We start from the raw sequence: 12,569 nt of genomic DNA, 5'->3' as shown, positions 1-12,569 counted from the left end.
GAATAGCCAAGAGTTGATTAAGGGTACAAAGAAAATGTTGACAAAACATTTTGATATGAAAGATATGGGTATTGCTGATGTAATTCTAGGGATTAAAATATTTAGAACTCCAGAAGCAATAGTCTTATCTCAGTCTCATTATGTAGAAACAGTGTTGAAAAAGTTCAATTCTTATGACTCTACCCCAGTAAAAACGCCTTTAGACGTAAATGTCCATTTGGCGAAGAATCGTGGAGAACCAGTTTCCCAACTGGAATACTTCAGAATAATTGGAAGCCTTATGTAAATCACTAATTGTACTAGACCTGACATCACTTGTGCAGTTAACAAGTTAAGTCGATTTACAAGTAATCCTAGTGATGCACACTGGAAGGCGTTGACAAGGGTGCTTAGATATTTAAAGCACACCTCAGAATATGGACTAAATTACACAAGGTATCCTGCAGTACTTGAAGGATACTGTGATGAAAATTGGATTTCTGATACCAATGACTCCAAATCCACCAGTGGCTATGTATTTAGCATTGGTGGAGGAGCCGTCTCTTGGAGGTCATCGAAACAAACTTGCATTGCTAGGTCTACTATGGAATCGGAGTTCATAGCGCTAGATAAAGTTGCAGAAGAAGCTGAATGGCTTCGCAACTTTCTAGAGGACATTCCATGTTGGACAAGTCCAGTGCCAGCAATCATGATACATTGCGACAGTCAGTCGGCAATTGCAAGGGCACAAAACAGTATGTACAATGGAAAGTCTCGACACATTCGTCGAAAACATAATACTGTGCGACAGTTGATCTCTAATGGAGTTATATCTGTTGATTATATCAAATCAAAGGATAACTTAGCGGATCCGCTTACAAAAGCATTAAATAGAGATCAAATTTACTGTCTGTCAAGAGGAATGGGCTTAAAACCTACCAAATAAAGTTTTCATAGTGGCAACCCAACCTTGTAGATTGGAGATCCCAAGATCTTGGTTCAATGGGACAACTAAATTATGAGAACTTGAGGAATCACTCCTCATTCCTAAGACGATGAGTGAAGTTGCCTACAAAGGTAGTGAGGTTAAGTATTGTACTTTTAATGATTCCGTAGCTTACAAAAGCGGGGTAAATAGGATACCTTTTTACAAGGAGATCACCTATGTACGTGTGAGGACAGGGCCGCCTCGATGAAACACGTATGAAGCCAAGATGTGTTCCATGGCCAAAATGGACACAACCGATAAAACAAAATGGAAATGGAAGAAAGGTTATCGTGTGGGTACAGTTGTCTGGTTTTACATGAACCGCCAAGAAGTTCAAGACATCACGTACACTTCGTGGCCTAGTATATCCGATTGTATTCCACCAGGGAAGGTTCAAAGCCAAAAAGCTACCTCTCCTGATGCGATAATTTTTCGTATATACTCTCTCTTAATGCATCACGAGCATTCATGCATTAATTTCATTCATGTGGGGGATTGTTGGAAAATTTGATGCTTAATGAATGAAAATTAAGCAAATAAATCAATGTATTTGATTGAAAAAATTCGAAACGAAGAACGAAGCTTAATGAACGAATATTAAGTTCGGTGGTTCTGAAATAAACTCGCAACAAGTTCATCAAATGTTGAACGAACTTAAAACGAGTAGTCGGAACATGTAAGGGGCGAAAATCGAAAAAAAAAAGGAAAAAAAAAAAACTCGGCGTGAACAGTAGCCGGCGCGCACCTGCGCGCAGGTCTGCGCACAGGGGCGCGCGCCTGCCAGCGGCATGCGCGCACCTGCGCGAGGGCCGGCGTGCGGGTGCGCGCGCCTGACAGTGTCTGGCGCGCACATGCGCGCGGAGCGGCGCGCATGTGCGCGCGCCTGTCGAGTGCTCTCGGCAGGCGCTGCCGAGCGCGAGCGGGCGTGCGCCCCTGCGCGCACAGACGCGTCCCTTCGGATTTTTTCGAATTTTCTGATGGTTTTTCAATTCCTTTGGCATTGTTTGATGCTTGTGATCAGTTACAATGGCCAAGAGACACCCCCTATGAATTAAAGATCATGTCTTTTCATTTGAAAAACATTAAATGCATGATTATTTAAAATCAAACATAGATAACATCATATGCATATAGTCTTCTTCCTTCTTCTTCAAGAGAGAGTTCATCCATTTCTTTGTGAAAGAACTTGAATATTTGAGTGCTCATTATTCAAGTGTTGTAGTTGTATCTTGGGAGAAGATTGTTACAAAATCTAGCACATTGTGAGGGCAAATTCTTCTTAAGGACAAAGTGTTCAACACTTGCCTCTACAAAACCATTTTCATTGTTTTCTTCTTGTTTTCCCTCATATTTGAATACCCCATACAACAAAAAGAACATTCAAAACCTTAGAGCTTGATGCATATTTTGACAATGAGATGTAAATGATAGATCTATCTTGTTTATTCTAAAAATTGTTGATCAAATCGCCGCATGTATGCCATATTTTTTCCTCTTACAATCATCTCCAGCGTATTATTTTTACTTGGTCCTTCTTTATCTGTCATTTGCTTGTGTTTGTCATGTCTTGGTGAGTAATTCACTTGACTTGTGATGGATGTGAGCAGCTGAAATGCCTACTTTTATTATGTGATGACCTTGTTATTGGTTGAGCAACGTATCACCCTTGATAGCATCATCACCATATAACAGAAAGCTTGGAGAATATTTTCAATTAGAATGATGTCTCTAGCTAAAAAAATATAATCTCGCAAATAAACTCTCAATAAAGTGTAATTTATTTCTTTCATCATCATCACCCAAGGTATTTACACGAAACAAATGAACTTAACAATCTAAAGTCATAGTTTGGCCAAATAAATTCCTGTGCAGAAGTGGCTTAACAACATACTTTCCGACAAAAGTTTAAGCTCCGTGTGTTTCCCCAGAAAAAAAACAATTTCCATTTACTGAAATAAAGTTTCACATCTCTCCAACAGAAACAGCACAACAAATCAAAATATGAACGCTTCCAAAGATCGCTATTTTATTCGAAATTTATTAATTTTATTACCGAATAAATATTCAAATTCCAATTTAGAACCGATCCCAAATATGAAGTTTACTATGGTCATAAACAAATAGAGACGGCTTATAGGTAATTTCAGTAGTAATTATAATAGATTTCGAATATATAAAAAAATAAATATAATTTGAAATTCATTTCATCTAACTTTAAATAAGAGTTCTATTTATTTACACGCGAATCATCAATCTCGATCCATTCCATATTAGTAGAATAAAAAGATTCGGGACTGAGCATCTCACTGCATGCGCTCATATGCTTTACCCAAACAGTTTTTTTTTTAATGAGACCCAAAATTCAAACACCTCTCACTCATATCGTTTAAAATCCTTGTTGTGAATCCCTTCTCGAATCAGATCTCCTCCTGCGAATCTATACTCAGAGCTACTAGAGAGATATGGTGCTTGACACTTAGAGTTATTTTGGATACTTTCAAGACAAAAAGGGACAATAATCAAAATACGAATAACCCGCTTCGAAGAAAAGTGACAAAGGCTAAATTTAATTTTAAAAACAAATTTTTATTAAGCACTTCAAGGGAATTTTGGATAATAGGATCTTAACTTCCACAAGCAAACAAAGGATCATAGTGAAGCGATATCTTTTCTCATGGTGTGTGAGATTGAGTGACATCAATGGAGAAGAAATGGGATGTAATCCTAAAATCTCAGACTTCGACATAAGTTACTGAACAAACATTAATCGTACAGGCAGAACTTTGCACACTAGTTGGATGGAAGCTGCTTCACAAGACCTCGGAGAAAACAAGCGAGTGATCTTCTAGCTTTCACAGAAGTAGCATCAGGTTTTCCATGTTCCTCTGAGGTGGCCTGAGGCTCTGGTGTAGCATGAACCTTCCTAACCAGTTGTCGGAGTTCCTATAATATAAAACAGGAATAAAAGAACCTATGAGCAGGATATAACTCAGAGCAACGTACGTAATCTTTATACAATAAGGAAATTTATTTGCTTCCATATGCCAAAGAAAAATTTAAAGAACGTCAGCATTTTGGTAAATCGTGACCTTTTTACTACAAATACTCTGGCAAGAACGGTGAGCTGCAATAAGAAAACGTCTTATTCCCAAATTTCTCTTTATGCCGCCATTAGACATTGGTGTGCACAAGTTTTAGGACTTTCTCATTGTGAAGTTTGTTTTAGCCGCAACGGGATACATGGCGTTGAAGTTTATTGCAGACTATGATTCTAAAGGAACATTATATAACACGTTCGTTCATAATATCTTTATATCAGAAGAATTCAATGATGAAGAACAAGATACATCAATATATCACGTAAAACAATGACGACGTGTTCGAGTTCTTATTACTCAACAATCCTAATTAAAATCTCCCAGAAACTAACCTGTCGATCAAACTCTATTTCACGAAGTGAATAAATTTCATTAGTAATGCAAATGTGCTTGTTGATCAAACCGTCATACCATCTGTCGGCTACAGCAACGTTAATCGAATCCTGCAACGGAGCCCAGAGATAAAATAAAATATTTTATTCATCAGAACCTTGTTAGACAAGAAAAAAAACGTATGTAAACATGATAATTACAAAGTACCATCATATTTAACTGAATCAGAACAAAAAACAAATTTCATGAAAATTGAATCTTTAAACAAGAAGAAGTGAGAACAAAGCAATGAACAACATAAATTCCAACCAAACTGATCTCAGAAAGACACTGGGTTTTTTTTATCAAACCAAGAGGTAAGCATACTTTTGTTGCTACATATACACAACCGATGAGAATAAATGAAGTGATATTTGCAGAGGAAGTAGCCCCCAACCCCAAAAAAGTGCTAATTACCCCTTTCCAAGACTATAAATAAACGGATCGTTGTTGCTTACTTCTTCACCCCCCTCTTCAACTTCCTCGTCTTCCTCTTCTTCACCATTGATGTCCAAGTTTTCTGTGCCTAAGAAATCTTGAAACCTACTCTGGTCTCCATCTTTCGTGGCCTGAATTAATCCATCCATTAATTCAGGCTCCACTTCTCGTAGCAGGCTTCCTAAACAAAGTTGTTGATATATTTAGAGAGCAAATCAAGTAGGAAATGCACTACACGATCTCAATTCTCACATACTATAAATCTTTTTTTAGCCATATTATAAATTATGTTGATGTTTTAAAAAGGAAAATTGCATTTTGGTCATGTGTATGTATGTTTCTTTGTGATTTTGGTCATCTATGTTATCAAATTTCAGTTTTAGTCAGTCAATTTTAGTTATTTTTTATTTTGAACACTGACGTGACAGTACACACATCATTGTCACTTAGGATAAATGACTATAATTGTCAAAAAACAAAGATAGCGGACTTAAACTGAAATTTGACAATATAACAGTTTTTCCGGCTAAAAAACAGACATTTCAGGATCAGTATATAACCATGCTCTGATAATGACAATAGAAATCAGTTTCTTTATTTCATCTCCTGCATCGCAAATACATTGTGTTATGCAATGGCGGAAGAAACGTAAACTGGTGTACAAAAAATATCACTTTGCAGCTTTCAACTATGCATTGCCATGTATAACCCCTCAACGTATGAACAAGCCACTATAACAACTAACAACGAACACTTCAAAACATCATTTTTCAAGAAAATTGCTTTTCAAAAAAAAATTTGCTCCATAAATTTCGTATCCAATAGCACTTGAAATCTTGGTTCTTGGTTTTTGTTTATTGGATTGGTTATGAGAAACTATTTTGCATATTCAGCTAAATCGAAGAATTTATCCTTTCGTCCTCTCTTACCTATGAGATTATATTGCCTTCTCTTTCCTTCTCTAGCATCTCGGCCCAGTCTCTGCGACAAAAAACCAAGCACCTTAAATACTATTACATCACCGAACAATATATAAGCAAATAAGGACATGCTTCTAAAGTGGTACTTGATCGGCAACAACACAAAATATACAACAAACACCTTAACTAGCATAAGAGCATCATACACCTCTTGCTCCAGAGCAGCCACTTTGCACTAATAGATACATATAGATGCATCAAATTCCTGATGTTACAATATACCCGTGCTTGGCAAACAAAGTTAAGGAAAATGCAGTTTTGTACACTATTTCACCTATGAATGCGCTTAATTTGAGGTGGAGAGAAGCTGGCTAGCTCCATACCCCAGCGTACGGCACGTCGAGCCTCGCGCTTCCTGTCGTTGCGGCTCTTAGATGTTTCACCGCTATCTGAAGACGACACATCGTCGCTGTCGTCCGCGTCGTAGGGCAAAGGAACGTCACGCAATTTAACTGCGCGGGAACGGAAGTGGACTGCACGGCAAGAGACGGAGAATAATACGAAGAACGGATGACTACCGGAGACGTGGGTTGAATGTGAAGGTCCGCTGAGAAGATGATAGATTGGCGACGGACGGTGGCGCCACCGCGGCAATTGCATCAGCAGCCTCAATACGTGAGCCATTTTGGGCAGATCTCTACGGGCTCGGTCTTCAAAGTTTGTGTGGTGTAACACCCAATTAATTCATGGGCTTTTTTGATGGCTACGGGCTCGGTCTTCAAAACTTTGTGAGGTGGACCCCCAATTATTGATGGGCTTTTATTGATGGGCCCAATTACTTCTTTTTTTCCCCAAACAGGGGATCTATAATTTTGATACAAACAGTTTGTAATAATTTTAATTATTGAACTCGCGACTCAAATGTAATAATAATTTAAAAAAATCTAAAAATGACGATGACTCACTGGCACAAGTTCCCGTAAAATAGGGGAATTGGTCCGGCTTAGAACTAATTGGAATTGAGAGTTTACATGAACTGTCTAAAGTCCATTCAAAAAAATTATTTTATTTATATTCAAAAGGTTTCGAATTCAAAATAAAATTAACATATTTGAATTTATTTATCAATCAAATTTGAGCTCAAAATATTTTATTTGATATTTCACAAGTCAATGTCGAATTTTAGTATTTTATAAATATAATATTGTATTATTATATATTAAACAAATATATACCAAAAATTTCAAGTATTTATTATTGAATAAGAACAACCACAATGGGTGTTAAATGGGTGTTATAACACCCTTTTCTCCATTGTGAGTGGGCGTTACAAGAGAGAGAAAGGGGGCGTTCATATGTTTGAACGCCCCTCTGTCTGCTTATTTTTTTGAAAAAATTTGACATTTAGCGACGGTTTTTTCAAAAACCGTCGCTATTTACGACGGATTTTCAGAAACCGTCGCTGAACGCGGGCCCCACACACGTGATGATGTTTTCTTATTTAATGTCATTCAATGTATAGGTTTAAATTTCAAATTTTCATTTTTTAAAAATAAATTCGGATATTATAATAAATTAAAAATATGTTCAATTAAAAACTAACGGTTGTTTTTATTTATAAAATTAAAAAAAAAAATTTAACGGCTAATTAACGGCTAGTTAACGTCTAGTTTAATAAAAAAATAATATATTCATCTATAAATATTCACACACTACACAAATTATTTCAAACATCAAAACATATTATTCTTCATTCCAAAAATCTTTTTTCTTCTCTTTTTTACTCCAAAATGTCTCAATATTCCAGTAGTTCAACCTCTAGCTCGACAAGTGAAAACGAAGTCCAAGCTGAAGTTGATGACGAAGATTATGATCCGGGGAAAGAGCTAATGTCATTGATACTTCAACAAAGTCGACAAATAGTTGAAGCATATTAAGGTAATAACGTGATGCGGCGAAGAAGAAGGTTCATCCAAAGAAATCGTGAAGCCGGGCATGCGAGGCTCTTCAATGATTATTTCTCCACAAACCCGGTGTATCCAGATCAAATATTTCGAAGACGATTTCGCATGCGAAGAGAGTTATTCTTTCGAATAGTGAATACACTTGAGGATCGTTCACCGTATTTTCAGCAAATGGACGATGCTGCGAGAAGAAAAGTCTTGTCACCACTACAAAAATTCACGACTGCAATTCGTCAATTAGGCGTATGGAGTCCCGGCCGACCATCTTGACGAGTACCTACGCATGGATGAATCAACTGCCATCAAGTGTCTTTTTAAGTTATGCGGATATGTTGTTGAACTATTTAGTGATCGATATTTGAGAAGGTCAAATGCTGATGATGTTCAACGTCTTCTTCAAATGCATGATGAAAGACACGGGTTCTCTGGAATGTTGGACAGTCTTGATTGCATGCACTGGGAATGGAAAAAATTGCCCAGTTGCTTGGAAAGGTCAGTTTACAAGAGGCCATGGGTCACCGACAATCGTGCTTGAAGCGGTCGCATCTCAAGACTTGTGGATATGGCATGCATTCTTTGGTGTCGCCGGTTCACGTAATGATCTTAACATGTTGTATGAATCTCCCATATTCAATAACGTGTTGCAAATAAATGCACCAGAGATTAATTTCATGGTCAACTAGACTCAATATACGAAGGGGTATTATTTAACAGATGGAATATATCCGGAATGGGCCACTTTCATTAAGGCTTTTCCTTGCCCGGAGGATCCAAAGAGGAGGCTTTTTAAGGAAAGACAAGAGTCTGCAAGAAAAGATGTTGAACGAGCATTTGGGGTGCTCCAAGCTCGATGGGCAATTGTCAGAGGTCCAGCTCGTTATTGGTACAGAAAAAAGTTAAAATATATTATGTTAGTATGCATTATTTTACATAACATGATTGTCGAAGATGAGGGGGTTAACGTGACAAATTGGTACAACGATGAAGGTGAAGAACCCGCACAACCCATCCAGGGCTCAAACCGAGGATTTCATGAATATCTCCGAACAAATTCCGAGATACGTGACACTCATGTGCATCACCAACTTCGTGCCGACTTAGTTGAACATATTTGGTCACAATACAACAACAATCCTTGAATTAGTATTTTGCATCTTCTCTTAAGTTTAATTTATTTTATTTTATTTTTATACAAGTGTTATTTATTATTATATGTTGTACCGTTTTATTTTAGGTTTATAATAAATTTTTAATTTTAAATAAATGACACACATAAAATTAAATTATTTTACGTACTAAATATATAAAAATATATTATTATTAATTTATATTATTAAAATTTTTAAAAAATTTGAAATTGAATTTATTTAATTTAAAGTAAGAATAAGATGAATGAGTGGACAACGAGACCTACAAATAATGAGTGTGAATGTTAAAATGAATGTGGGAGAATAGATGTGTTTATGTAATGTGTATGTGGCATGTGGACCCTACGATTTTTGATGAGGTGGTGTGTGTTATAACAATAACGAATGCGGGTGCCCTAATAGTCTCAGACTCTCGATAGATGCAATATCTTTTGAGTCGAACTTGAAATCAAGTTTTTAATTTAGATAAAAATTTGTGTGAGACGTTCACAGGTCGTATTTTGTGAGACATATATCTTATTTGGATCATCCATGAAAAAATATTACTTTTTATTGTTAATATTAATAGGATTGACACTTATAAAGATTCGTGAGATCGTCTCACAAAAGACATACTCTTTAATTTAATCTGAAAGTTTAGATTATTCGAGCTTTGCTCTAGTTCAGACTTTCAAATTCTCATCATATTTAATTTGTTTTGGTTTAATTTCGATCCAAAAAGTAAACAAATAAAACATTTTATGCTCCAGAACAACACAGGGAACCTTTGTTCCACCGTAGGACGATGATACCACGATTATGCTGGTTTTTGGATAATATAACTCCAATAATGTAAAAATTTTAATTCTCAAAATAATGAAAATTAATATTAAATGAAATTCAATAATTAGTTACTGTTATATAAATCACAAAAACATAAATATTTTTTTTACAGAAAGTCTGATTTAGAGGCTTATCTATTCCTTTTGTCGTCCCAGATACTATACATTAATATTACTCATATCGCAAAATTAACTGCTACAACTCTTTTTTTTAGCTTTTCAAATGAAAATATGTACACAAGCACACGAGGCTAAATTTGTAAAATAATCTTGATCAATTATATTTTTAAGAAAACTGATCAATTATATTTTTAAGAAAATGAATTTTCTTAAAAAAAAATTGATCAAAATTAAAAAAAAATATGCGTGTGGCCGACTACCTAGAAAAGGTCTATGGATAATGGCTAGAATATTTATTTTACTCTACCAACACTGATCAGTCTCCCAATTCCGCCTCCGCCGGCTCGTCACCGGAGAAGCACCCGCCGCCAGCTGCGCCTCCCTCCTACGACGCCGCGAGAGCGTGATGTCGTACAACGCGCGCTTCTCCGGATCCGAGAGAGTCGCATAAGCCGCGTGCACTCTCATAAATTCGTCAGAAGCAGACTTCGCATCTTCTCCATAGCTGGGCGAGACGTCGGGATGCAAGACCCTCGCCAATTTCCTAAAGGCGGACTTGATCTCCTGACCCGATGCGCAGGCTTGGATCCCGAGGACATCGTAAAACGACGCCGTCTGCAGAGCTGATTCAGGGGATGCCCACGTCCTTTCTGCTGTTGCGCAACGAGCGGAGATTTGGATCGGGCGGCGGAAACTGAGCTGATCCAGAGAAGTCGGAGCCGGAGATGCGGAGAATCTGCGGCCGATTGAGAGAGACGGCGATGTGCAAGCCATAAGATTACAGGATGGATGGGATCGAATATGTGGAAATTTATTTATAGATGAATAATGTCATGTGGGGGCCACTGATGAACCGGTAATGATGCGTATGAGAGAAGAAAGCTTATCCACTTGAACATGGTGGATGCAGGTAATTAATTAGTGATATATAAATATACATTTTGAAGACACGAGAGAGTGGGATAGATTATGAGAGGTGAAGTGAGAAAAAGAGAGATAAATATATTAGTTATAAATTTTAAACATTCATTCAATTTTTAAGTTGTATCAAAGTCAAGAGTAGGTCTTTTGTGAAATGGTCTTATGAATCTTTATCTGTGAGTCGAGGTCAACCCCACCGATATTCACAATAAAAAGTAATATTCTTAGTATAAAAAATAATATTTTTTATGGATTACCTAAATAAGATATATGTCTCACAAAATACAACCCGTGAGACCGTCTCACATAAGTTTTTGCCCAAAGTCATTTATAATTTAATTTTTACTGTGTGTATATCAATACATTTCATCGAAGTTATTAAAATCTATTGATATTTTGAATAAATATATTTTTGTAGATTTTTAAAAATTCAATGTTGAATATCACTAAACTTATAAAATTCTTCGGAACTTTAACTTGAATATCATTAGGTTTCTACGGACTATATAAAAGTTTGGATTAAATATCTTTATACTTTTATAATCTCCAAAAGTAATTAAAAATCATTTTGATGTTACCATTTAATTTATCACAGATTAAAAAATTTATCTATTTTATTTTTTAAGATTATGTTTTAATTAATTTGATAGCCTATAATTATCATGTTTCATCAGCATTTCAACCACTAGCTAGGAGCTTGAAATTTTTGGTCTCTACTCCGAAAGACTATTCCATCGGGACCCGACATGGCATGTGGGGTGTGTTTTCTTTTTTATTAACAGAAAATTATACAATGTTTACTGATAAGGTCTATTGACTCTGGTAATGTAATGACGATTACATTGAGTTTATATTTACCATATTTATAAAATATAGACAAACCATCTTTTATATATTTGTGTGACATTTTTTAGATATGTATGTTTCGTAGTTCTATAAATATGTTATTGTGATCCATTTTAGTTTTTATTTTCAAAAATAATTTAATTAAATTCAATTTTATTGTTAAACTTTTTGTAAGTTAGTGGTTCGGCAAAAACTTGTGTGAGACGGTATCATGGATCGTATTTTATTGTGAATATCGGTAGGATTGACATGTCTCACAGATAAAAATTCGTGAAACCGTTTCACAAGAAACATAATCTAGTGGTTAATATACACGTGTGTTGTCAATGTAATTATATATATATTTTTTTAAAATGCCATTAATCTATTTACATTATTTTAAGAAAAAAACTATATTTTATATATAAAAAAATTTAATTACGTGACTCCTCAACGAAATATGTATGAGCGAAAATATTACAACAAAAAAATTGCCATAACTTGGGGAGGGAAAATCAATGTTGTCTTTAGGATTGTCCTAAAGTCAGATCCGATTACCCCAAATCATGAGATCCACATGTGTAGACCCGATCGATATACGACGATGATTTCTCAAATGACTTGGTAGTGTAAGCAACTTGACAACTTGTTCATCTGCATTTCACTCTGTGGCCGTTCTCCCACTAAATTATTTTAAAATATCTTTTTTTTTTTAAAAGGTTATTTAAAAATATATATTTTTTAAAGCTTATTTAAAATCTTTTTTGATAAGGACAAATAGGTTTAAAAATATATATTATGATAATATATCTCGAAATTTTTTAAACATTATAATATGTATGATTGAACTGTATTAAAGTAAAACAAATGAATTTCAATAACATATCAAAATGTATGAAAGTAATTTATTTCTACATTATCGACATTCTTTTTCGTCGCTATGAAAAATATTTAGACGTGCAATTTAATACTATA

General features: G+C 35.5%; 2 protein-coding genes across 7 annotated transcripts; both read right to left on the bottom strand.

Moving 5' to 3' along the window:
• Positions 1-3,515: 3,515 nt before the first annotated feature.
• LOC142551627 (uncharacterized) lies at positions 3,516-6,358 on the bottom strand. 6 transcript variants are annotated; one of them, XM_075660964.1, is made up of 7 exons: positions 6,130-6,358; positions 5,977-6,030; positions 5,805-5,856; positions 5,415-5,481; positions 4,896-5,052; positions 4,398-4,508; positions 3,518-3,910 (listed from the first exon to the last, which is right to left on the bottom strand). In XM_075660964.1, exons 2-7 carry the CDS (start codon positions 5,986-5,988, stop codon positions 3,758-3,760), a joined length of 552 nt encoding a protein of 183 aa, XP_075517079.1. In that variant the 5' UTR covers positions 5,989-6,030; positions 6,130-6,358; the 3' UTR covers positions 3,518-3,757. The 6 variants fall into 6 exon arrangements, with proteins under 6 accessions (XP_075517075.1, XP_075517079.1, XP_075517074.1 ...); XM_075660959.1 differs by having other exon boundaries at positions 6,179-6,300; XM_075660960.1 differs by having other exon boundaries at positions 3,516-3,910; positions 5,805-6,030.
• A 3,793-nt stretch (positions 6,359-10,151) lies between these two features.
• LOC142550739 (chaperone protein dnaJ 11, chloroplastic-like) lies at positions 10,152-10,622 on the bottom strand. The gene has a single exon (XM_075659809.1). The coding sequence runs from the start codon at positions 10,620-10,622 to the stop codon at positions 10,152-10,154; it is 471 nt and encodes a 156-aa protein (XP_075515924.1).
• Between the last annotated feature and the right edge of the window lie 1,947 nt (positions 10,623-12,569).

Source organism: Primulina tabacum, chromosome 7 (genome assembly GCF_025594145.1).
Source record: "Primulina tabacum isolate GXHZ01 chromosome 7, ASM2559414v2, whole genome shotgun sequence".
In the NCBI taxonomy this organism is placed as follows: domain Eukaryota; kingdom Viridiplantae; phylum Streptophyta; class Magnoliopsida; order Lamiales; family Gesneriaceae; genus Primulina; species Primulina tabacum.
This window is presented reverse-complemented; position numbering and strand designations above follow the sequence as displayed.